Source organism: Rhamphochromis longiceps, linkage group LG13, assembly GCF_057381845.1.
Source record: "Rhamphochromis longiceps isolate RC_006_pf linkage group LG13, R_longiceps_female_GT1.1, whole genome shotgun sequence".
NCBI lineage: Eukaryota > Metazoa > Chordata > Actinopteri > Cichliformes > Cichlidae > Rhamphochromis > Rhamphochromis longiceps.
Genome location: NC_140569.1, coordinates 20,657,877 through 20,684,951, shown reverse-complemented (window position 1 = coordinate 20,684,951; position 27,075 = coordinate 20,657,877). Strand labels below are relative to the sequence as shown.

The following is a 27,075-nucleotide window of genomic DNA, read 5'->3' as shown; positions in this document are numbered from 1 at the left end:
CACAAACTTGCCATCTTTAGAACACCTCATTAACTCTGGAAGTTAAAACATACATGGAAATACAGTATATAAGGCAATAACAGAGTCAGTACAATTCTAACAAGCATAAAAGTCAAAGTCAATATTTGCATGACAGCCTGAACTCTCTAAAGCAAGTATTCTTGTCATTTCTTTAAGTAGTCTTCAAGAATAGTTCTCCAGCCTTCTTAAAAGACATTCAAATGTGCTCTCTTCTTTAGAAGTTTGCATTTTCTGTGAAAATGATCCCACTCTGCTTCAGTAATGTTGAGGTCCAAGTTCTGGGGAGGCCAATCCATGACTGATAGTTTTCCATTGTGTGTGTTTTCTATCCAGCATTGTGTTTGTGATCATTGATATGCTGACAAACAAAGGTGTTTCCAGATGTTTTTGCATGGTGGATCAAAATCTGACTGTACTTTTCTGTGTATAATTTCATCCATTAGCCTCCATGTTTTACAGATGGCTGTAGATATGGTTGTGTGAATGTATGCGTGAATGGGTGGATGACTGGATATGTAAAGCGCTTTGGGGTCCTTAGGGACTAGTAAAGCGCTATATAAATACAGGCCATTTACCATTTGTACCTCTTGCCTGACCTTGTCTGTACATGCTGATGATGATTTGAACCAAAAATTTCAAATTTGGATTCATCACTCCATCATCCATCATCAGTATCATGGAGTGATAAGAATTACTTAAGGATTATGCACCATTCCAGTAAAAGCATTTCTAATGAGGCTTCAGTGAAGACTAGCTGAATCAACTAACGGGCCAGAAGCATCTCTCAGGTCCAGTGTCAGGTCTTTTCTGGTTTTTATTTTGGTTTTTTTCTTTTTGGCTGACTTTGAGATATTGTTCATCTGCTGTAGATTTTAGGCCTGCTACTTTTGTTCTATACAGTTTCCTCAAATTTTGTTAAGGACACACTACACACCATGCCGAGATTTACCAGGTTTTGCTTTAATAGCTCTTTGGATTCACTTTGTTGCCATGTTTCATAGTCAGCTAAAAACTGGAATAATTGATGTCTTTTTGTGACAGTTAGTAACAAAGTGTCTGAAGATTTGCTAAATTGTCTGTTATGTAGACACAACACTGGTTCACCCCTTGAATATGCTTTTATATGCTTGAATGATTCATAGGTCAGTGTTAAGTGGCTTCACAAAAAAACAAAAGAATGAAAAAAAGACCTTCAGAAAGCCTGGAGAACTATCACTCAAAACCACTTTAAAAAATGACAAGAAAGCCTGGCTCCTTGGATCTAAAGAAATAAGGGGCAGTTTAAAACTTTTGTACAGTACTGTATTCAGTCCAGAAATGGCCTTTAAATAAAACAACATGGTACAATCTAGTGTGCCTTTTTTATATTGGTTACAAATGCACTCTGGCTGTAAAACTGTTTTGTGATGAACTCTCAATACTTGAACCCACAAGCTATGCACTTATTGTATATGCATTTAGGGCGTTGTGTGAAAAATAGGGCCTCCTGCACAGGCAAGGGGGAGATGGCAATATGTTTAAAAGCACTGTAATGGATGCTGCTTCATTAATAGGGAATAAAAAAACTCTTACAGCACCGGCAACAGGCTGGAGTACTGTATATAATTAACCTAATTATGTCTGGTAGTCTAAATTGAAATGCACTGTAAATTTAGATATTAACGTCTAGACCAAGCTCTGCTCTTAATCATCTTAATTTATGTTGGGACGACATCAAACCGCAGACGAGTCTTCGTGTTTAATGGACGGACCCCCCTTTTTCGCCTCCGGTCCTTGCTCTTCACTGACACTTCCTCCTCCTCCTCCTCTTTGCTGGACTCCTGTTTCCCGGGAGGGGATGAGGTGGCGACTGGGTTCGGGGGTGGGCACATACTGGAGCTCTCACGCCATTCATTCAGCTGTACGGCACTCACCACCAGACAGAGCAAACAAGATTTTCCCTGAGCCCTCACAGCCTCTCCCCATTAGTGCTCTGTCTGGGCCTGTCTGTCTGAGAAAACAGACGTTATTAGCCGAACCTTCTGGAGGCACAGAGCCATATTAAGGCTTTAAATGTTTCCTATCCAAATGCAGAAATTTCATATGAGTTTATGAGCCGAGGCAGGAAACTTTCCATGTCAAACCTTCCACAGCAGTGTTACACGAGGCACTTTTTTTGACAGTTCACATCAAGCCGGGAGTAAATTGGATATTGAACAAAAGCAATTTATAGCACGAATCTTAATCTCTTAACCAAGCATGTCACAGCCACCCAACGCCATAAACTTGACACAACCTCTGAAGCAGTACGAACATATTTCCTCTTTTATTTACATTCCTTTTCAAATGTTAACATTTTTCGCTATAACTTTTTGATCAGGTTGGCATTTTTTTTCTCATTAAAATAAATTGGCACAAGTAAAACATATGTAGACAAAAGTTTATTTACACCATACAACATTTTGTTTTTAAATATTTTATACAGAGCTGCAGATGAGAGAGCTTGCTGGGATCCTTCAAGCAGATTCTGCAGTAATAAAGTTGTGAAATATATTATTTATATAAAAGTGAGTATTATCTTTATTGCATTTAAAGCAATGAAGAATGTAGCTTGACAAACATTCATTTTAATATGACAGAAAAAATCCTCTTTGCCTCCCATGTTTTATATTATAAAGTAAAAAGTGTAGTAATGGCCAAACAGACTGTTATAAACTTTTTAAAAACCTGCATAAATATATACATTGTGCTCCCGGGTCTAGTTTTAGGAAATCAAAACTAGACCCGATGAAGCTGGGACCACATGGCATGTCTTTGCTTTGTGAGGTTTACCTTTTTTTTTTAATCCGCTTTCTTTTCGCCAATTCCTCAAAAGATAATTCGAAACACATGATGGTAAATATTGTACACCAGGCTGCCCCACACTAAGTACACTAGTGAGAATACAAAAAGTAACACTGATGTTTTTATCCCTTTTTTTTCTTCTTTTTTTCTCTCTCACCAGTCCTTATATTGTATTGGCACATAATGTCCCTGCCACACTCGTATTATCCAGATATGTATGCCAAGGCTGTTAGAAAAGTCTGTTGCTTTGTTCAGTGCAAATTACATCCCCTTTTCTCCTCATTTCCTAGTTTGCATTTCACCTTCTCCGCCCTCTAGACCTCTGTTTGGAAGTCTCCCTCCTGGACATCTAAGGGTAAGTTGACACACTTTTCCCACTCTGCAGGCGTCATCTCCAGTGAGTCCTTGGTGTCAGATTCTAGTACATTCATAGTGGCGTAGTTCTGGTACTCACAGGCTGGATTGTAGCTCTCCCATGGGTTCTTGTTTGGCATTGCCTTGTCCTGTGAACATGGCCGGTGGGGTGTGATGTTAGTGGCATGATATCCTCTGCAGCTAAACCATTTTCTGTCTTTTACATAGTTGAAAGTCAGTTCACTCAAAAGGGCATTATCTGAACTCATATATGAACCCACTTCTAATTGAAAATAATGGATTAATGCTGTGGAAAGCATCAAATAACAAAAGATAATGGTAGTGTATTAAAGGTGAACATGCTTACGCTATTATCATGGAGTCATAGCAGAACTGTGTTTTCCCAAAGTTCTAAAACTGCTTTATTATATGGGCTCCATATGTGAGCCATTCATCTGAATGTGCTCTTACTGAGAGTCCCAAAGATGCTATTGCAAATAAAGGAGAGAAGCTGCTCCCAGTCAGGGAATATAAAATGGATACTAATGTCTGCAGCCAGCTCTGCAGTAGATTCATTTAGGTAAAAAAAAAAAAAAAAAAAAGAAAAAGAGAGAGAAAAAGAAAAAATGGGGGAGTGAGAATGTGCTGTAGTTTTCTATACAAAAGATCCTGTATTGGTAACTAAGCAACAGGCCTTGAATTACATTGTACTGTAGGGCTGATTGAAAAGGGATTATATGCGACCAAAGGTACTGACATATCCTTTTATCAGATGTGTTTGGTCACCAACCCAATTTGTGCTTTCAGTATAAACATTAAATGCTGCTTGCGTGAGGCAGACGCGTGAAGCCTTATATCCTCACAGTCTGCAGCTGTAGTCAGGTGCGAAGACAGATGGTAAGACTTTTGATTTGCAGCGAGGTCAGGACTAATTCATAGAAGCAGCCTGACTTCTGGACCGAGCGTGATAAAGGAACGTTTCCCCCCCACACACACACACAGCCGCCAGAGGAGTGCAACGGCATTAAGGTCAAAGTTGTATACGATGCTGATAGATTAAATAATCTGCCATGCATTTATGGAAAAAATGATGGTGTTGCTAAGTAGATAAATGTGCATGTAAATAAAAGTGCATTCATGGCCTTGCATTGGAATGGATGCACTCTACTGCGACAAGAAAACCAAAGGTCCTTTTTCCCCTGGCCTCGTGGAAAAAATGCTTCAATGCTTTTAAGGGTCGGCCCCCGTCACTCAGCCTTCGCCAGCTGCTGGCAGGCCCGCTGCTTTACTGGACGGTTCACTTCTGCATGTACTTTAGCTACATAACCACTCATTTGCACAATCACACACTATGTGTCCTGCACCGGGTATCTAAATAGAGTATTTGGATGTTGCTCTGTTTCACTGGCTGACCGCCACCCCCCTGGTTTCCTGTTACTCACCATGCTGCCCATATTTGGTATGTCTCGAAATCGGTCCAGGGTTTGAAATTTCTGATTCAGTTCCTGGAACAGCTCCATGTGTCTTTTCCTGGTGTGCATGACTTTCTGCAATAGCAAGGGTTTTTCTTTTGGTATTGACAGCCAATAATGGAAATGCATCTTCCTCCCCACCCCCTCCAGCTCTGCTCAATTTGTTAGTGTCATGGTAGTTTACTTATAGGCCAGGTTTGAAACAAATCTACCTGTCACTGCATATACACAAGTGACTGCCAAAATAAAGGAAACAGCACTGTAATTAAAGTTAGGGTTAGAGGACACTGAAACGCTGAATAACCTACACTCTTAGTTTTGTTGGTGTCAGGGAAACCCTCGTAATCAAACCTTGGCACTAATTTTCCATTTAAGCCCAAGCTAAAAGAAAACACACCCCAAGCCAAACTAGATGCCATGTTTCCTTGATTTTGACAGAGTTTACAATATATATGCAGCAAAGCCTGATTTAACATTGCAAAGGAAATGCTATAACCTGCCAAAGGGGGTTTGACTATGTGTTTGCAAGCCAATAAAATCACTGCTGAAACCAGTGGTAAAAATCAGATGTGAAATGTGCAAATGACTTTAAAAGCATACATTTTGGAAATCAACATATAGCTAATGGATGTAGGAGATGGAGGAGGACAAAATGTAGATGAGAACTGTTGCCCTGTTTGTCAGTTGACAGCCTTGCTTTTACCTTAACTACACAGCGTGCCAATAAATCTCACTGAGTCAAGGCTGTGTAACTCCAATAAGCTTAAGAGGCACAACAAGAACTAGTAAATCAAATGACAAACACAACTGCAAAAATGGCCTTTCTCTGCATAAAAAGCTAGATGCATGTACCAAGGAAGGAAACATTATGGTTTTACATACCTCAAAGTCCAGATCGGAGTAACGTGACTTTCTTCTCTGTAAACAGAAAATCGGAAAGTATTATGAAGCAGCCATGGGCCCCAATACAGATGTTTGGAGTATTTTAACATAAAAGTGTTAAAGTGCAACTGAATCTTCTGTGCTTCATCCACATGAGCATATGTACCTCTAGAGAGCTCATAGATATTGTTGACCCTGTCTCACTCCTAGAAAGCCCCGTGGATTCCTCCATTTCAGCGAGGAAGTTCTTAACAGCCGTGCGAGGTTCAAAGGGCAGGTTTTGCATCTGCTCTGGAGCGCTCGGATACTGCTGCTCCAGGTTCACATTCATGTGGTCCATGCCTGACGGGTTGATATTGAAGTCAGGGCTCATCTTGTAATGCATTAGCCTCTCGTGTGGCAGTGTATCCATAGTGATGTTCATCTTGGTGTCGTCTTTCAGGAGGGTGGGCACGTTACCCGACCCCGACACGGCTGCGGAGGCACGGGGCATGACTATGTAGTCTGTCTCCATCATCTGACTCTGCATGGGATGGCCCTCCTTGTCGTGGACGCCCATGTCTTGGTCGCTCTGGCGCAGGGCGTCGTCGGTGCAAAGGTAAACGGTGCGGCGAATGTCGGCGGTGGTGTCCACCATGCACTGCTCTTTCAGCTCGCCCATTCCCATCGGCATGTGCAGAGCGGAAGGCTGCTGGATAATCACTTTGGAGATGATGTTGCCAGGCAGTGTGGAGTAGTTGAGGCCCTCGGGGGCCTTCTCGTCCTCCTCATCATTGAGGGAAATGCGGGAGAGGGTGCCTGTTATGGTGGCGGCGCGACAAGAGCCCATGTCTTTGTGGAGTGCTGCGGGGCAGGGTGATACAAGGATTAGTTGGAATTTCTCAGTAATGGGTGTCAGACTCTGTTTTATATTTTTCAGCATGTGACTGAAAGAACAAGGGGATTCAAATCAATGCGAAAGAACTCTCGGCGGAATATGCAGTACAGAGGGAATAAAGTACGGGATAAATAACTGTGAATATGCACCGAGTGTGACATCATGCCCAAATACAAAGGGACACAACAGCAGACACTGCTGTCTCTCGAGGATATTACTGTAAATGGGCTCATATAGTTTCATCCATCCCTGAAACTCCCTCCGCCATTCAGAGTACAGCATTTCACATCCTAATCCAAACTTAGTAATTGCTGGTGAACTTGTCCTGTGAAAAATATTCTACCAAGGAGCAGATATCTATTCCAAAATACCCTCTGGTTATAGGAAACACTGAATCCTCCCCTGTGTGTATTTTAATCTTTGCCTAGGAATTATATTATCTGCTCACAAAAGGCCTGCAAGGACATTACAAGAATAGCAAACAAGCGCAATACTCCCCTCTCTGTTCGAGGCTAATTTAATGCTCAGTGTGGACATGGGGAAAACAGTGTGGTATTCGCTCTGAAGAAGTCCTTTGATCTAAGTTTACCCTGTGTTCTGTAGTGTGACGCTGCAGAATATTACTTCTGCTGCTGACAATAACCCAAGCTTGTAAACAACCAGCTTTAACACCGTGAGCCCGCAGAGTGGTCTGTTAAGTGCATTTCTCTCAGACTGCAGCTCCACTTCGGTCCATATCAGGTCATAATTTATAAATGACACCTGTCTTTTCTTCCTTTTTGTATCAGGTATGCCCACTTTAGCTTTAGACGAGCACAGAATGAAGTAGGGCAGGCCAGAAGAGCCAGGGAGCCCCTTTTTGTTACTTAACAAGTGCCGTTTCAGAGAGCTCTGAATAATGGCCAGCTTGGTTGCTCCCTCCACATTTAGGATGTGGAAGGGAGTGGGAAAAGGAGAGGTTTCAAGCCTGTGCAGGTTTCTAACGCGAGATAACTTGCACAGTCTCTTTTATTCTCCTCAGTTTTATTAAATCATAAAACTACTGTGGCCCAAAAATACAAAAGAGCGCGACAGAGGAATCAGAAAACATTGTATCTCCCCAGTGAGATAACTTAGAAAGAAAATCCTCCCACAATTAGACACGAAGGACCTACGTACCTATCCTTAGATGGTATCACGACGTTAATGAAAAGACATAATTGCAAATGGAACTGCCGAAAGATGAGGAAAGCTGCCGCTATTTCAATTTACTGCAGTTATCTATTACAGTGACGCTGGAAATTACAGTGAAAACTCCAACAGCTCTCTTTATACTGTTTTGTTCTCAGATTAAAGTCAGTGTTTTTGTAACTGTGAAAAAACTCCTGTGGGGATTGTTGGTTGTTATATAACCTGAGCTATTTTTTACTGTCTAACCTCTTTGTTTTTTTGTTTTTTTCAACATGCAAGCCAAGAGGAATCTAGTTAATCAGAGAGTGTGTGTTCTTTACCTGATCGGCAGGCGATGTCCACATCCTTCTCAAAGTCCGTCTGTAAGTGAAGGACAGTGAAATGTTCAATATTTCTAAAAATAAAAAGCATATTTTAAAAAAGAAACCAGCTACAAAAGTGAGATCAATGCTATTCTATTGTTATGATACATGAAAAGAATCCCAATAATATTTCAGCAAAATGTGTGTGGCTGAAAAAAAAAAATTGGCTGCAGCAGCTGGGGAGCATTTTGTGCTTGCTGCTAATGATCGCATTGAACGAGAGGGCCTGACACCATTCTGCTATTGTGAAAACTGTTTCACTCTGGATGGTATTACAATACTAATGGCAGATCATTGCTTCAATGTGCCGGTGGCATCGTCATGCTAGATGAAGAGACTGGCGTCCCAGTCAAAGGTCATAGAGGGAACAGTCCTCTATTACCCAGTGAGAGGAAATGAGAGGGATGGACGGCAAATATGGCCAGTAAGTTCAATCAAATAGAAATAAAAGACTGAGCTCAGGGGCTAAGAAGACCAAAGGAAACTAATACCATTTATCAAGGGGCCAAGTGTCTTCACCGCGTATAATCTGAGCTTTATAAAAGCACACCATGCAAAATTATTAACCTATAGAAAGAGGTCATAGAAACCTAAAAAAAAATAGGATAGTAATAAAAGACAAATTAAGGTTAGTAGAGAACAAAGGGGTGTGCCCATGTATTATAAATAACCAGGGAACATTGCTCAAATTACAGAGGATCTAATGGCTGCAGATAACAGCGGGGTAACTGTGCCTACCATTATCTGAGCATGCCCATTAGGGAAAGTTCCTGTTGCATCACCGCTGATTGGATCTTGGCAGTTTCTGAGCCGACATCTAAAAGCATCCTGGACCTATGCACAAGAGGGAATAAGTGTTAGGGAATATGTTAACAATACAGCTTATTATGTCTGTGATATCCTTTAAACATTTCTTTTTAAATATGCAAAATCCTACAGGGAAAGCTGTTAGTGAGTTTAGGATTCGAAAGCAATTAATAGTTAATAGCATTTGCAGGAGCATAATCTGCTGACATACAGGCAGTTAAAAGAGATCACAGGTGAAGAGGGGGAGGAAATGAAATCATCCTCTACCTCTCTCCGTAGGATACAGTGCACCATCACAATGACAAAACCCTGCAGCGAGTCAAAGACAGCAAAGAGGATCTGAAAGAGGATGGAGCGCTTGTCCGTTATGGCAAGTACCGCAGACATCCAGGTCAAAGCCAGCAGAGGCAGCACGACACAGGAACTCCACAAGGACGCCCTGAGAGAAAAGAAGGAGCACCGTGTAGAAGAAATAAAGGCAGGCAAACTGGTGGTGATATATACAGTCTACAGTGCTGACTAAAATCTCAAATCTCAACCGTTTCAACACTGAAACGTAAATTTGCATTGCAGTGGGCAGCGAGATGATCAGAACTGCAGAGGTGGACATGCTGTACATACAGAGACTCCCCGCAGCACCGCCTTATTGATTCACAGACACTGACAGGCACTTACATTGCATTGCTAGCTGTAGTTGCTGATAAAGCAGTTGTTGATACAACGCCACATTTGGCACACTTGAGAGTTAATCCTGTATGCGGCTCACTCATCTGTCTGTGGGACATAGAGACAACATCATGACAAACAACGCTGAGAGCCACTAACTCCACTTTAAAATCTCCCACCGTCATATTATCTACAACAGAAGCAGCCAATGTGTGGGCGTGTGTGTGTGGTTTTTTCATCTTGGACTGATTCTGCCAAAGAAATACGAAACCATGTCGCTCCCGAGAGAGATCTGACCTCTTTATGTTTATGCCTGTAATTTCCTTTCAATGGCAGAAAAAAGGAGGTCTAAATCTCCATATGTACAACAACTCAAAGCACACTGTATGTATATTTTTGCATGATTTTAAGAGAAGAAAAGAAAAAGCAGGTACTAACAAGGATGTGCTGTCATACCCTGCTCGGTGCTTCAGCTTCTTGTCCAGTATACCATCTCTGGACACTAGTTTGTTAAACACCAAAATGCCAATCACCATGTTGACCTGTCACGAGAAAGGAGAACAGGAATATTTGTTTTCAATAAATCATCCACAACGAGAGGATTTTAAGAGCAATGTTTTTAATTTCCCAGCATGACATTCTCCTTAAGTAGCCAATGGTTAGTGTCATTTTCCATCTGCATTAACTTTGACCTGTAGCTTCTATTATTTGCTCTTCTCTGTGACATTTCAGCCAATGGAAGAGACATGCCCCGCACACTCAGCCCCAGCACAACAGCCTTAAGAAAGGATCTGCCTGACAAGAAGCACTCGTCTCCTCAAAGGCACCTTCTCCTATTATTAGCAGAGAAGTGAGGGAGCTTTACACTCGCTGGCTGGACCATTGTTTAAAACAGTGCACTGTAGTCTATTTAAAATCCCCCATAACTGTGAGAAGAACTCATTAAGTATTTATGCAAATACATTCGGGGAAGTTTTTATCCAACAAGCTCTGTTACTGTGAGACATCTGACTATCGATATAGTGATAACAGCAGCACGGTGTGGCGTGCATTCTCACTGCAGATGGTTGTTTCTGCTTTTTTTTTTTGTTTTGTTTTTTTGCAGAGATTAGCTTGTGTTCCTCTGAGATTCGCTGCAAATAATAACCACGGAGCGGCGAGACTTCCGAGTCTTTGCGCTCAAACAAGAGGTTTAGTCACTTAAAAAATACATATATCTGAAATCGCTTCATTTCAAATCCCAGCAGAGAACAGGAATTTGACAGTGAACAATATTATTACACATTCCGAGTCGTCCGTCCCTCTGACACAGACTTAGTGATTTGCATAATCACATTCTTTGTGTAATTTTCTCTGTACAGCTATGTAAATACAAAATGATTAAAATACCCCAGTATATTAGATTTTGGACAAATCTAATGCATAAATACTTAATAACCTCACAGCTTCATGGAGGGCCATTATGGTAAATGAAAGGGGGTTACTCGAGCACATTGCCTGATGGGACGCTCATTACTTTGACTTTGAAACCACAGTTGGTTCCTCAAGTCAAACATTTTCAAAGCATCATTTTTTGTGTCGGGTTTCAGCACAGCACAGTTGTACCATATTCACACCATGCCACCGCTAGAATCGCGTGGCTCGTGTGAGTGCTGGTCTTTGAGTGCAACCAGAACAATTCACAAGCACTGCAAAGTCATGTTTATTGAAGAATTTGTTGCTGCTAGTGCTGGCAGTTTTTCCTTTAATGTACATTTCCTTTACATTACATTATACAGAAAAGCAAAAAAACCCAACCCCAACAAAACAAAAAACAGACAGTGGTGGCTGAGACATACCAGAACAACAGCAGCTGCAGGTCCAACAAAGGCGTACAGGAGCCCGCCCTCCAAAGACAGCCAACAGCTGCAGGAAAAGCAGAGGAAAAAACACAGTTAACTCCCACTAAGGCATTAACATCCAAGTTAATGGTGCACACCAGCATACAGTTGTGTTTTCCACAATTGTCAGGGGAGAAGTGCCATATGTTGTAACTCCATATCCAAAGTTTCACGGGGTAATAAGATTCTAAAGAGATTTTAAGCAGTGTTTATGCATTTGGTATCCAGCAGGGATACAACTCACATAGAATTGGGGTCTTGCTGTGCTATTTTGAAATTTGATTGGCTTCTTGGGACTTTGTTTATGATACTATTTAGGATAACTAAGCCACTGCAGACGCGTGCAATCATTACCCTTAGATTTTACAGACGAACCTACGATGTGCCCACTGAATACTAAACACAGTTAGAAAGAGAGGAAAAAAAACTTACTATAAGGGTGTCCCATAGCCCTTTGTTTTGGTAAATCCCATCGAAACCGCAACAACTAAAGCTGGTAATCCTTCAAAGGAGAAAACAATCAATAGTTATTTGAGCAGTTCTAGTAGCTTGTTAGAGCTGAGAGCATAAACCCACTTCAAGGGAGAAGAAGTCAACTGTGCCTTCCAGTCATTAAGGAAAGTGCAACCCGATTGATTTCATTAGAAGCCACAGTATGAGACTATACAGACATCTGAGAGTATATGATCAAGTATGGGCAATTCAATTTATTTCTTTAAGTGGCAGAAAAGAACAGACTGCTTCGACAAAAGGGCAGCAGTGCATCATGTCCAGAAATTTCATCACTGTACTGTACAACACGTCTCCACCTTCCACACCTTTTACAAGAAGGGATTTGGCTGTACGTCTCCTCATTATAGATTGGTGTAATTGATTCGGTTCTTGCTACTATGTACTTGGAATATTAACACTATCCCTCTCCAAGCAGCGCAAGCAGGTGCTATTGATGTAATCAGTTTCCTGGAGGCACGAGCCGAAGACCCCGTTGCCATCCAGTGCTTCTCTGCAGTGCCGGAGAGGTATAGAGTGCTGGGTGTTCGCAAGCATGTCGTAAATCACAGCGCAGGCAACAATCTGGTGGAGACACTGCGCTTCAAACAGGTGAATTAAGAGACCACAGGCACTCTGTGCTGCTTGTCTCTTTTAGATCAGTGTTTTGTTTGAATAAGGTCGTAATCTGTAGAGGATTAAAGAATTATGTTCTTGTTGTGGCATGAGTAAACGAATAGAGTAATCTGTACTGCAATGCAACATCACTGTGGGACGACACAATCTCATTTATTTGTCAAAATGTATATTAGGACTTTTTTAGAAATCTGTGTGATTGCAGAACAGGCTTTGTCCATTTTTTTTGCAAGCCATGGCACTGCAATGACTAAGAGAGCCTTGTTTGTTGCTAGGTAACAAGAAGAATGAGTGTGGGCTCTTTCATACCGTAATCAAATTGATTTTTTTTTTTTTTAGGAGAGATTTTTGTAAGAAAAGGCTGTTTGGACAGGGATTGATACTGGCAGTTATCAAATGAAGGGAAATCTTGTAGGTTTTGATGCCGCGTGTATTTATTGATATTTGTATGGTGCTTATGATTAAAATCGGTAAAGAAAGATGATACATATGCTGTACTAGTTGCATTCAGTGCATTTTGCCTCTGCAAACATTTCCTTCTTCTAAACTGTACATCAGAGGGTTTCAGATGAAATGTATTCTGCTGCAGTGTGAATGCCTGGCTCAGACCCTCTTTATCAGACATAAGGTCATTGTAACCTGCAATTGAAGAGCCGCACCAGTCTGTCCTTCCCCCCCACACTGCTCATGACTGGTCCATTTACCCAGCCCTTAGAGAGCTTGACTGGAAAAAGCATCACAACAAAAGCGCCTGACAGGATGAGGATCTAGCAGCCCCACGGAGAGGATGAATAGGAAAAGACGGTGCAGTTACTTGGAAAGACACCGCGGCCAGAGATATTGTGAGAAAATGGCAGCTGCTGGGATGATGGGAGATAATGGAGAGGTTTAGAGAAACATGCTGCTTTACTTACCCCAACCCAGACACAGAAAGCGCTTACGGATGAGCCTGGTCCGAACCTTTCCTGTCACTGCCATGTAGGACTGCCAGGCCTCTGTTAGGACCCAGCAGAACGACGCCAGGAAGAAGAAGTGCAGGAAGGCTGTTGTCATGATGCAGACGCTCTATTGGATGGAGAACAAAACATGTCAGACAGAGGCAGAGCTTCATATTTAAAAGAAATGCAGTTTACTAACAGCTAATAAATATAGATTCCTTTGAAGCAACAGGCTTCCTACGGAGATGCATCAATTCTATTGATAATCCCTCATTTCCTTGAATCATTCCGGCCATACGAACAACACAGACCATCCATTAGTATCCTGTGCAGCTCAGGGAAAGTCTGCCTTGCACCAACAGAGTCAGCGATAGTAGTTTAGATCAAAGCCAGTCTAGCCAACACAAAAAAACACAGCGTAGCATTCCTCCACACTAAACCTCATTAGTATGCAGACGAGCCAACCTGGAGCCATGTGAACCAAGGTCAACTGTTTTACACAGACAGAAGGGGCAACAAACCCACAACACTGCTTAAACGTTAGAGAACGCATGTGTCGGAGGCAGCACATTGGATTGATGCCACTTTTCATCTTCATTAGTTTGTCCATCTTTGTCCCACGCTCCAAATGGGATCGTTGAGAAGAGGATTAGAAATGAAGAAGTATCCTTGAGAATCTTGTCATTACATGCTGACATTTGTGAGCGAGAAGAGATTAAGCTTTTTTTCTTTTTGCTCAGATTGTTTGCACTGTGAAGATTTGGTAAACTGAGTAATACTGTACAAAGACACAAAAGATTGAAGTGCATCATCTCGTCCGGGGGAGTATACACCATGCTGTGAGATCTCCCATACACTTTTTCATCCCCACTGTGAAAGGCGCACTAAATCCATCTATCCCCTGTAGTGCTCACGGGGTTTATGCGAGACAATAATCCTGCATTACCTTATTCCCGGGAAGTGGGAAATTCTGTTAAACTACACCCACGAGGGATATTAATTACATAAATGTGCATTCAAGTGGAAAATTCATGTAGGATGCATTCAGGTGCAGTATGTATTTGTCATTTTCTTAGATACTTAAATGCTTTTGGATATTTTTTTAATTCAGCAGTCACTGTGGATTAAGGAAGTTAAAGGAATTTCATTACTGGTTGCAAAGAAGAGCTGCTGGTAAAATAATGCTTTGCTAATGTAGCAAAATAATCCAAAGCACCGAAGTAGAATATTAGTCAGTTTTGGCAGGTTCCAACTGTTAAATAATCAGCAGTGTGTTCATTTACACATTTCATTAAGTGCAAAAATGTCAGCCTAAATGTACCTGCAAGTGTGACAATCATTTCTGGAAACTTTTGCTTTTTCCACAGAGTCTAACTGGAAACAAAGCAATCCAACTGCAACTTTAAAAGCTTCAAAATCCGTAAACACGTATAGTATTTATGTTACTATAAATGGTGAAGGAAAACTATTTTGTTTTTGTGAGGTTTAGGTGGATTCAATACACTTGTGGCTAATGCTGCAGACGGTAGTATCGAAGCAACAGGGAAAAAAAAGAAAGAAGAAAGAAACCCACAACAATCATAACACATCACACTCCCATGACGCATTGCCACCTGCTCGTGTGGTAATTACAGGTGCCGTTTTAGAAATCACAAACATGCTGCGCTATAAATCTTTGATAAACTGAGATTAAGAAAAGGCATGTATGTGGGAGTCTGCCCACTTTTGACAAATTCTGACCTTTCAATATGGATTTTTTAAAATTTAGTAACCTATATCCACATGTTAGCATGCACTGTGATTGTTACTGGCAGTGATCATTACTGGATGGAGTACGTGACCAAAAAAACCTCCAGCAATTTCACATCCTGATTTTGTGAAGGAGACAAAAGGGAAATGGGAAACCATACAGTAGCTAGACAGCTTGTAGACTTGCACCCAAAGCTAATTCTAGCGTTGCTGTTGCTCATGTGCTGTCCAAGGTGCTGAAAATAGAGCCTGCCTTGTTTCCTGGAAACGGGTCATATGCAACCACTATGCTTCATGGTTCACTTGGATGCCTGTGCCGTCCAGCCTCATTAGTCCTCCAAAATGAAAGCTGTGCATTTGAAGAGAGAGGAAGCCACACTATGAGGATATTACGATGGCATCGGTTGAAGGAAGGCAGCTATACAGAAACGAGGCTGAAACCCAGAGTTCACGTTGCCCTTTAAAAAGGCAAATGCTCTGAGATGCTGAGTACACTGTGTCGGTATCCATGGAAACAGAGGAACCGAGGAAGGGACCAACATTAAAACATCGCAGAGCTAATAGACGCTGAGGTAAGGGTAGGTGGTGATGGGGTATGCTTCAAGCCTGTTCAGCAGTGACAGTTTAAGATGAGGACAGGACATTTGAAGAATTAATGTGTCCTGCCTAAACTCTGACTAAAAGGTCTCTGACACTTCTACCTTCAAAGCCACAAAGTAAAAAAGAGCAGTGACATATTATTCATACATAACTTTCTATTATGTTATTACTTGTTCACACTACTGTTGCTGATGAAATTGTTTTCAGGGTCCAATTAATATTCAATATTTGGTTATTTCCATTATTTATAGGTTCATTAACTGGTTTTATGAGAATACTCAAAGTCATACACTGTCAGGTTAAAACTCTAAATTTTAATGAAACCTGAAGAAATAGATTACTCACTGTGTTTTCACAGCAGAGACCTACAACATTATTTAAAATGCTGTAGAACAATCTGAACTGGACTATATAACATTGCTTTTATCTTCCCAACTGTACTGAATCACTGTAGGAGGAGGAGGCTGGTGGTTATTTTGACTGAAGCACCCTCCTTCTGAATCAAGCAGCAAGCGCCCCAGTGCGTTACACAGTGGGTGCTTGGGTGGAGGACGTTAAAAAACTCCAAACAACAAAAGTGGTAGTGGCAAAGAGTTGTTGAACCGCAGAGGAACGCTGAAAAAAATGTATTGACTTTGCCACTACAGCCAGAAAATGGCTACTTCTACTTCCTGGTCTGTGGATGTGCCTCACATGAACCTGAAGTGAACTCATCCCGATAACAATTCTACTTCTGCCTACTTTATCTCAATATATAACACTCCCAAGGCTCTAAACAGTACATCCAGTTATTCTCTCCAACATAATCAGAGGATTCCTGCCAAGTATGTAGGAATGAGCAGCATGTTGATTTAGTCACTTTCTACTCTGTGTGACATCAATTTAGTTAAAGTGAAACCTTGAACTGGATTGAAGAGGATGAACCAAATCCCACTTCCGTGCACCTCATCCTAAGGAGATGAAGCCTGCAGTGTGCTGAAACTATGTGCTATTGTGTGTTGCAGTTATTGTATGTCGAATATTTGGTGCATGGACCCTTGATTATGTTTAATAAACGATGACTAAGTGCATATATTATGCATGTTTTAATGGTAGTAAATGGCAAAAAAGCTTCATTCTTCCAATTCCATTATTTTTAACTACTCTGTCAAAATAATGCTGCACATCTCAGGGATCTATCTGTTTATCCTGTCTACTTCAAACTTGATGTGCACTGCTGAGGATCCGAGTAAGTGCAGTGTTGAATTTAAGGTCATTTGGATGAGGAATAATGTGAGTTTGAATGGTTGTCTGCCTCTATGAGTTGGTCCTGTGATGGTGACTTATCTGAAATGTACTCTGCCTCTCGCCCTATGATGGCTGAGTTAGGCTTCTGCCCCCTGTGACCCTGATAAGGATAAATGGAAGAGAATGGATGGATGAGGGGTGGTCTCATTTCATGGTTTCCTTCATGTTGCTGCACAGAAAGAGTAAAAGTACAGTGATAATGTGTGCCTGTCACCATTCTTGACCTCGCTGTCACGCTCCTGTTAGCGTCAGTGTTGGCGTCAGTTCACGCAACACAAAGAAAGATTCTAAACAAAGTGCTGCTTTCTCAGCGATGCTGTTTATGATGAGGTGCTGACAACGTGAAATCAGCCCCCGAGAAACCACAACAGTATCCTCAGAGTGCCTTTAGATCAGCGGCAAAGACTACCGACTGTCATCGGCTTTGAATCTCCTGGTTACTGTTGCTATGCAGCACTGATGATGTCACACTGACTTTTATGATCTGTATTCAGGATCATGTAATGTTGCCTGGTAACAGCGGCGACTTAGGCTTTGTATTAACAGGGGACAGTCATTGTGGCAATTTCCAGTCCTGAACCCTAAACATATGTTTCCGTCTCAGGTGAAGGAGCACAAGCCTACAAGTGATTTTCACAGGAATCCGGTCACATGAAGCTACAGACTGACACCTGACACTTGTCGCTGCGTGACGGGCCACAAATCAGAGATTGTGGCTTGTGAGGCCTTGTGAGGCCTTCATCATCAAATGCTGAAGATGAATCATCAACATTCAATGCTTTCATGCATGCAGACTCACATAAGTGCATTGGTAACATTAACTAATGCTTGATAAACACCTTAAAGGAAGCATCAAGGTAGATGACCATCTTTAACTGTATTCCTTTTAAGTGGTGTCAACATTTCTCAAAGGGCTGTACACACATTAAGAGACAAGCAATAATATGGCAAAAAGCAAATGTGGATTGCAATAAAACTCAGCAAATTGAAGACATGAAAGGAAATAATTGCTATTGATGTAAAGTGACCATGAACCAAGTTACAGTAACTTCAACTCTGAGGTAAGTAACAATCAATGGGTGCGAAGAATAAGTTGACTGGCACACTGCAAGGTGAGCAATATACAAAAGCAGGGTGACATAAGGACTGTGAGCCTTAAATGGCTACTAATGACCAGTGGGTGATGAGTGAATCACTTCATGGAGGGTTGACTTTAACCCTAAATCACAGAGCACTAATTCAGTGTGGAGCCCAACTAAGTTGCTGCTGTTGCTAAGCAGCATCAATAAAGGACTATAACCACCATTAAAAAAACAAAAAATCTCTGTCTGGCTCTTCATCATTATAACCATCTTTACAATCCACCTGAAACTTTCAGAGGACATGCAATGGCCATTTCATATCAAAATCTGTCACCTATCCGATATCTATATGTAAGGAAAACCTCCCTAACTCTGCTGAAATGCCTCTGACTTGCCTGTGACAGTGGGAACAGGCAGTAGGAGTTTAGAAAAAAATCCCCTCTCAAAGCAAACATCAAATAAGCCAGGCAAGCATCTGCAATGCTGTCGCAGATCAAAGTGTATAAACACTGTAATGTCACAAAGGGAGTGACTGCCAGCAATTCACTTGTGATAACTTGTAACATCAGGAGGTTTAAAATGAAGATAAAGCTATAAACTGGTTCTCATTTCAGAAGACTTATGACACCTTGACCCCATCTGCCTTATGTATTTCATAGTAAGAGCATTTTAGTGGAACGGCCTCTCTAGCTCCAAGACTCTCTAATTGCATCTTCCCAGGCAAAGCCAACAGCTCCTGCTTGTCTTTGTTTGTCTTTCTATAAACCAGGATCAACAGAAACAGAGGACAAAGGAAAAGCATACACAGGCAAAGGTGATTCACTGTCTTCCTGCTCCCAGAGGACACCTCCATAGCAAAAAGATGATTTCTATTAGATGATGAGCAACTCGGAATCCACAAACAGTGGAGCCAATTATGTGCACTTCTTACAGGAGATGGAGGAAAAACAAGTGAGGCTGTGTCAGGCAGCATGGCAATTAAACCCACACAGGGACTGTTTTCTCCTCTTGGTGGCCTATCACTCAAACACCGGCTTCTACAGAGTGTCTGATCAAACAGATGAGCATTTTCTCAAATATTGTTACAACAGAGTGTTCAATACAGAGCAAAGGGACACTAGTAATAATTGCATTGTTTGGGAAGTTTTATCTACAGCGCAGCTGCACTTGAATAAATACATTTTACTACTCTTGACGACAGTACTCAGCTAGCTGAGTTTTGAGGTCCCCAATTAAATCTAGTTTTGGTTCTCGAGGCCATGGTAAATAAGCACATTTGTGCTTTTTGTGTGCTTGCTTTAGAAGTAAAGATAATTTATGCACAGAAGCCACAACAGCAGTTTGATAATAGTGTGCTTGGCTCAAAATTCTAAATCTGCTAATGTAAGAATGAGGCAAAATCTGCAAGTAATGAATCTTTGGGTGGTTTTTCTAGTCACTTACTGAAAGCAGAATCTATAGTTTAGCTCAGCAGCCACTTGCTTCTGCTTTATACAAAAACACCTGTTTACTAATGGATAAAACAGATCATAAAAACTGAACCAGACAAAACAATAAGTTTAAAGCTGCTGAAAATTTCAGTGAAACTAAGAGGAATTTCAAAGCCAGGTTACAATTCTGTGGGTTCAATTACACCAACAACCTTGATCCAGATTTGTGTAGCTTCAAAGTTCAGTATTAATAACAGTGTTGGTCCGTTCCAAACAAATCTGTCAGCGCTGCTTATTTTGATCCCCGTGAGTCTGACAAGGTAGCTTGTTGAGTCAGTCTAACAGATGCTGAAATTACATCTTCAGTATGTCAGTGGATTTTCGGGGGGGAAAAACACCTAATCTCTTTACAGATTTCATAGACAGACATCCTATTAGAGGCGAGCCGAGTGAGTATTCCATGTTAAGTGGTGGTCCTTACAATCAAGACAGGAGATGGCTGAAGCCCTGATTAAATCTGACAGGGCTTCAAATCAGCTCAGCTTTAAAAAATGCCCTGAAGCTTTGTGGATTCAGCGTCTTGGCTACTACAGTGTGCCAGAGATGCGAGGGCCAGCAGGGACACAGATGAACTTGTTATGTGCGGATGCTGTTTTTGTTATTTTACGAGACTGTTTGTAATGAACCAGCTCGGGTTCGCGTCACGATGCTAACAACTAGCACATTTTTGTCCATAATTTATCTTGTTGATTCTTATTAGATTAGTTTCCTTATTCATTTGTTGTCCATGTTTCCATTTTCGATGAACTCGGGAAAATTAACAAGCAGTATTTTGATTTATGAGTAGTAAGAACCACTAGTTGGCCCATCTGGTCCTAAAGTACTAGAAGGTAAGAGTGGCAAGTCAGTACTCGTGTTATACAGCACCAGCAATACTTCTAATGACAAAAGACCCCCTAACTCTTTTGACACATTTCTTTCATTTTTACAAGCATTTTAAAGGGATTTTTGTCTGTGATTTAGATTCTAAAATCTTTGACTGCTGCGATATGAGAATATCCAGATGTGCCTTATTAATGAGCTGAAAAAACAAAACAAACAAACAAACAAACAAAAACAAAATGGAAGCGAATACGAGAAACACTGAGGAATAATGAGATGAGGGACAAAAAGCCATGTGTGTCTCGCAAAAGGTAAAGATATACCGAGAAAGTGGTTACACAATAAAATGCCTGTAATCAGACAATGTGTCACACTGTAGTGCTGCCAAATGACCGAGAAGGGCATCTGTGTGGGCAGCTTGTAAATCCTAACTACTTTTTTGCCAAACAATCTTTTACATTAGCTACTTGTTCGCTGGCCAGTGACAAAGCAGGAGGAAGGAAACGACGCATTTTACTGGAAGCGCTTCTCCAGCAGCAGCTGGGTTTTCGAATCCTGCCATGACTTGATCAGAAATTCAGCTCTTGTTGATATCTGAAGAAAAAAAAATGATTTGCTATCTCTCCGCGATGCTTTTGAGTCACTGCAGCAATGCCAAATCCACATTCAGTCTTAGCAGGACAGAATGCTAATTTCCTGCGTTTGACCCATGCACCATGTGTGCTGGTGTGCAAAATGTCTGCCTTTCTGCTCTTACACTACTTGCTGCCAACCTATCTTGACTTTTTAAGGAACTCTATAATATATAGAAGGTCCCGACAGTCTTTTATGTTAATTCTTTTATTGCTTTGCACTTTTAACTGTGTCTGAATATCACTGTAGTTTCAGTGCCAACAGATTGGGGGTTGTCTCAAGTTTCACCAGAGTAATATGTATGGTTCTAAGCCAAGGCAGAGTAGGTCTGCATCTTAAGGAGGCATTAGACACACATTATTTTCCATTTGGAATGAATATAAAAGGCTTCTGTGAGACCTAAAAGAAAACGAGTAATTTACTTGAACACAGCAAAATGCTAACTACTAGATTCTTTAAAAAAGATATTCTTTAAAGAAATCTGGAGTTCAAAAGGTGCTATTTTGAAGATAAGAGTTGGCAGATGAAGAATGGGACTGATTATTGATTCAAATCTCTGCCTTAAAGATGAGCAAATTTGACTAACACTTCTCCAGCTGACTGGGAACAGGTGAATATGATGGAGCATTTGTAGCATATCTTTTCATCCTCAATACCTCATTACATTCTACATGATAATATGCACAGCTCTGCATAATTCTGCATGGTAAACTATTACCTGTTGAGCTCAAAGAAATGCCAGAATGAAAATTAAGAAGGCTGAGCTGTGTTAAAGCTGGTGTAGGTGAGCGTGGTGTCATTTGGATCTTTCTAACCCATGCACCTCCACACTTTGGAATCTGTGCCCAATAAATCCTTAAATTGCACTTACCACATTGTGGGTCTGTGTTTGCCCAACAAGGATCAATATGTTTGAGCAGACTATAGATAAGCAGAAGTTGAGCAGGATGATGGATCGCTCAGAGCGGATATATCTAAAAAAAACAAGGGAAGAGAATTAACCAGACTTTAAGTTTTACCAGAACTTTCACCAGATTATGAAACATCACATAACAACTGAGAATTATTATTATTGTTTGGTTGAAATGTATGCACTTAAAGCGTTGCAGTTACCGCCATAGCACTGCGTAGATCACTGCCAATGTGATCAAGGCGAGGCAAGACAAGCCACAGCCAACTATCAATGTCACAGATGGGACCCCTGAGTACTCCATGGTCTGTAGGGATGACAGAGCAAGACGAACCAGTCAGTGGGAGGCTGGATGTGGTTCATGCAGGACAGTAAATCTTTATTATTGGCCAGAGAGGGAAGCAATCAAAACAACCACCACCAACAATATGAATAATCCACAGTGCGACTTAATTTACATTGAGGTTTTAGTTGCATGTGTGGGCTTGAAGCTTGTTTAGATACTTGCATAAAACTTTCCAGGAGATCATGTTGCAGGAGAATAAACAGTGGAAGTAATTATAACCAATGTTTTTGTTTTATGCTGTGTTTTCTCAGTCACACTTGGAAGTCAAGGAGGCTGGCCAATCGCGGGCCAGCCACTGAGGCTTCCTTCACATACACTAATGCGGTTTCCCATATTATAAACCATATTCAGTAAATCAAAGCTAGACAAAATAAGCACTTTGCTGCAAGAAAAATGATGCTGTATGATTTAGGCCTGACAGAGAGGAAGGCCACAGTGTAAGTACTGCATGTTCTCAGATTTAATTACTTTATCTTTTCAGGAAATTACAGGCTCCTGCTTCCTTTACCCCAGTCTAATTGCAACACACAATTGTGCTCAAAACACAATTTAAAGATCTCACCTGCAAGAATTTGTCAGCTTTTTTTGTGGACAGGTCAGTAAAGAAAACAGCACCCAAAAAAGGTGAACTTTATCTTTATCTCTTCCCTAACATGATTGATGAGGAGACACTTAAAGACAAGCACCAGCACGCACACACCCTCCCCCTCTGCATGCCCATACACAATCTATCTATCTAAGTCTATGCCCAAACTAGAAAATACTCCCCCCCACAATCTCCCCTTTACCACTGTATTACTATTTAACAGGATTAGCACACACGAAGATTCAATTTTCATTCTCACCAGCACACACACAGACACACACACATACACACACGAACAGGGAGCCTTTCTCCTTTACATGAGCTCATGAAACCCACATCGAATAGCAAATCAATAGCCTACTTACTATTTCTCTTGGTTGCTGAGCCAAAATGGCGAAGGTAGATACACGATCACATAAGCATTTTGTATGGGATGCATCTGTAAGCACCGTTTTACATCCTTTTGTGGACCAGGCTCCCCAAGAATCGTTCCTGCAAGGAGGAGGCAGAGGCAATTAGAGGTTTAATTCCAGCGGTGACACGACTTCACAGGACTTCTCGACATAGCTTCGGCGTTTTTATTTAATTATTACTAATATGACTCGAGAGCTGGAGAGATTGTTTCATAGAGAGAAAGAAGAAGAAAAAAAGCGAACAGACTAATCGACACGGCTCTGGTGTGGCTACGAGCAGCATTTCAGCTGGAGCAGATAGAGAGGCAGAGACGGAGGAGGGGGAGGACGCACGGAGCTGTCCAAGCAGACCGGTGCTGATTGATTCGCTATACGCAGATAAATACCAACGAGTCGAGTGATACAGAAAACAGCGTTATTTCCTCTTCACGCACAAGTTAAAAGCCTTTATATTTACCTGTTTGCCTCTCTGCGTGCTTTATATTCTTCTAGAGATCTTTTCCAAACGACTATAATCCTCTTCCCCCCCCCCCGGTTATCCTGTCCTTTTTTACCCCCCCCACTTTCGGCTGATTTTCCCCCCCCCTCAGCTGTTTTAATTAGCAGCTTTTGAATGCTTCCTTAGGGGGATTTTCACCCTGGAAACGGTGGACAGCATCAGATTGATACTCTGTTCCTCTCTGCTGGTGTGAGGGGGGGAGGCAGATGCAGTGAAAAAATAAACGCACGCCGTCGCAAGGTTTGCTTATTCGGCTTCGAGTCTAGTGATATGACGGGAATAAAGGATGCTTTTGGGTCATTCCTGAAAGTCATTTTACACGAAAGTTGTCGCTCCCCGGCGTGAAGCGCTCCCCTAAAAAAACACCGCAGAACTAATACCACCCCGCGGAGGCAGCGCAAATGGTTGCAGCCAGTCCCCACTTCACACCACTAGTAGGTGAAATGAAAGGAGCGTCTCTCTTCCATTTGTCATTCACCCCCGACTCATTTTGTGCCTTCAGAAATACCATCCTTGCTGATTAAATATCACCGAGGCTTTATTCTGAACACAGCCTTTGCCGCAACACCCAACCTGACTTTTAGCTTCGTGCCGTCACTAGCAAACACCTGTTGTCCTGCAAGGCGCTCTGCTCACCCTACTACTAATTTTATAAAGCCAAGAAGAAGAAAAAAAGGGAAAAAGATGCATACTAGTGATTCAAGACAATATAAGACGTACTGGCTGGCTGCTGTGCGAGCTAATCCTGCTTTGTCATTTGATCAATGTGGCAGAAATATTTATTATTCCTGGAAGAGACCATGGAGCCAGTTGCAAATTTCCAGCCAGGGCCAACCGACACTGTGGGCTGTTTGTGTGTGCACAGCAATGAAACGATAAACGGATATCCTCCCCCTTTTGCTTCTCTTCTTAACTGGGCTGTGACCATTCTGTGTACACAACTGATATGTGCTTTTCAGCAGACTGCATGCTAAAACAAAAAGCATAAACCAATTAAGACAAAAACCAAAAGAAAAAGAAAGAAAGGATAAAAGAGAAAAAAGCGAATGACCCACTCATTAAGCTAGCATCAGCAGTTCTTAAAAAAGTTTAGTTATAAATTTGAATCACAGTTTATAAATAAATTAAACTATATGTATTTATACATACAGCAGAACCTCTACGAATTGGTCATATCAGAAACATTAATTTCTTCAAAACTGGTGCAAAATGAACGTTTGAAGCAAATAAACATGTCTACAAGTCACCAAAGAAGCACCTGTGGGTGAAATATGGAGCAAGTTTAGCCCTGGAATAGGAGTCATATGATAGCTGAGAAGGATTTTATGATACCGCACTGCTGATGATTGCAGAAGTAGTTCAATGTTGAAATTGCATGTTGGACTTTCCATCATTTTTTTGTCTGTACAGGTGTGTGGCTCTCCAGATGTTCCAGTTTCAACATTAAGATTAATGTTGGTTTAAGCAAGTGCAAATCTATTTACAGCTATATGAACCCAGTGAGAAACTGTACGCAATATCACCACGACTTTCTTTTTGCTTATTTGTCACACTTAAATGTTTAAGATCATCAAACAAATTTTAACATTAGACAAAGGACACTTAAGCAAGAACAAAATGCAGTTTTCAATGATAATTTTATTTATTAAGGGGGAAAAAAATGCTATTCAAACCAAACTGGCCCTGTGCGAAAATATAATTACCTCCTAAATCTAATATCTAGTTGTGCCACCCTTGGCAGCAACAACCGCAATCAAGCATTTGATATTCAGATCATTATCATGCTCTATAATCCAAGTGTACTTGAGTTTCAGGGAACAAACTTGTGGCTGGGCATTCTCCTTCAGGATTTCTAGTAGAGAGCAGAATTCATCGATCCATCAATTACAACAAGTCATTCATGTCCTGACACAACAAAGCAGCCTCAGACCATCACATTACCATCACATACCACATTACCACCATCACCATACTTGACTGTTGTCTTTTCAATCCACAGATTATTTCTCCAGAAGTTTTGGGGATCGTCAGCAGTGGTTTTCTCCTTGGAGCTCTCCTGTGGATGCCACCTTCGCCCAGTCTCTTTTTTATTGTTGAATCATAAATGCTGACCTTAATTGAGGCAAGTGAGGCCTGCAGTTCTTTAGATGCTTTTCTGCGTTGTTTTGGACCTCGTGTATGAGTCATTGATGCACTCTTGGAGTGATTTTGATAGTCCGAACACTCCTTGGAAGCCTCAACACTGTTCCTAGTTCTCTCTTTTTGTGGAAAATGACTCTCACCATCGTTTGATGAAGTCCCAATGCCTTAGGAACCCTTCCAAGGTTGATGTGACTTGTTTTCTTATTTGTTCTTAAGTTCCTTTAGCTCATGGCATGATGTGTTGCTTTTTGAGATCTTTTAACCTACTTCACTTTGTCAGAGAGGTTCTAAAGTGACTTCTTGATTCAGAAGGTCTGGGTGTGGCTGCTTAAATTCAACTCAGCTTTCCAAAAATTGTGGTAAATTCCATTAAATTAATGATTTAACAAAGGGAGTGGGGTTGGGGAGATGTGGCAATTGTTTTTTTTAACAGTGCCAGGTAGGTTCAAATAGCTTTTTTCCCCTTAATACATGAAATCATGATTTAAAAACATTGTATTTACTCAGGTTATCTTTATCTAATATTACAAGATAAACATGTAAGTGTGACAAATATGCAAAACTAAGAAATCAGGAAAGGAAAACACTTCTTCACAACACTGTAGTCAGTACATCTTTGCACAGCTGCAGAGTAAAGGTTAGAAAAGAATCTTTTAACGTGACAAAACTTCTGTGCACATATTTTATAACAATAGTGCACACTTTTCAGCACTTTGGGTAATTCCTGTAGGAGAGTGATGAGGTACCATAAGGTAACAAGTAGGGTGCTATTACATACTCAAACTGATTGTCACGATCTAAGTTAGCACTTAGACCCCCGGAGAGCAGTCATTTTGGTTTTCTACCTTAGACCCCCGCGGAGTCATCATTTTGCGTTTCTACCTTTAAAAGCCGGAGAGCAGTCAGTCAAATGCTGGAGTCATTCATATGTATATTAGGTCGTTACCTAGGAATTCTGGAGGGAGGGGAGTGGGGGTGAGTGATTGAGGGGGTGGGGGAGTGGAGTGTTTCAGTTTGCCATCTTAGGGAGAAATCAACACATGTCCTTTGTATGTCCTTTGTTGCTGACATTTATTGATGAAAACAGTACAAAAAACCAACCATTTGTACACATATTTACAAATAATGATAAAAAGTGA

General features: G+C 41.2%; 1 protein-coding gene and 1 long non-coding RNA gene across 3 annotated transcripts in view; one reads left to right on the top strand and one right to left on the bottom strand.

Moving 5' to 3' along the window:
* Positions 1-2,431: 2,431 nt before the first annotated feature.
* Positions 2,432-8,005, top strand: LOC146655774 (uncharacterized). The gene is made up of 4 exons (XR_014914359.1): positions 2,432-2,567; positions 3,135-3,199; positions 5,995-6,150; positions 7,879-8,005. It is a non-coding gene; the product is annotated as an uncharacterized LOC146655774 (long non-coding RNA).
* The window catches only part of adgrb3 (adhesion G protein-coupled receptor B3), a 121,822-nt gene continuing 97,312 nt past the window's right edge, over positions 2,566-27,075 (bottom strand). The window contains exons 17-31 of one of the 2 annotated variants that reach the window (XM_085428366.1): positions 23,248-23,374; positions 22,154-22,257; positions 21,912-22,014; positions 13,354-13,504; positions 11,747-11,816; positions 11,273-11,339; positions 9,873-9,976; positions 9,444-9,542; positions 9,036-9,207; positions 8,700-8,795; positions 7,920-7,959; positions 5,719-6,395; positions 5,553-5,588; positions 4,641-4,745; positions 2,566-3,347 (exon numbers count right to left, since the gene is read on the bottom strand). In XM_085428366.1, the coding sequence (XP_085284492.1) occupies positions 3,159-3,347; positions 4,641-4,745; positions 5,553-5,588; positions 5,719-6,395; positions 7,920-7,959; positions 8,700-8,795; positions 9,036-9,207; positions 9,444-9,542; positions 9,873-9,976; positions 11,273-11,339; positions 11,747-11,816; positions 13,354-13,504; positions 21,912-22,014; positions 22,154-22,257; positions 23,248-23,374 (2,140 nt within the window). In that variant the 3' untranslated portion in view covers positions 2,566-3,158. The remainder of the gene's footprint in view (positions 3,348-4,640; positions 4,746-5,552; positions 5,589-5,718; positions 6,396-7,919; positions 7,960-8,699; positions 8,796-9,035; positions 9,208-9,443; positions 9,543-9,872; positions 9,977-11,272; positions 11,340-11,746; positions 11,817-13,353; positions 13,505-21,911; positions 22,015-22,153; positions 22,258-23,247; positions 23,375-27,075) is intronic. The other variant, XM_085428367.1, reaches the window with a different exon arrangement.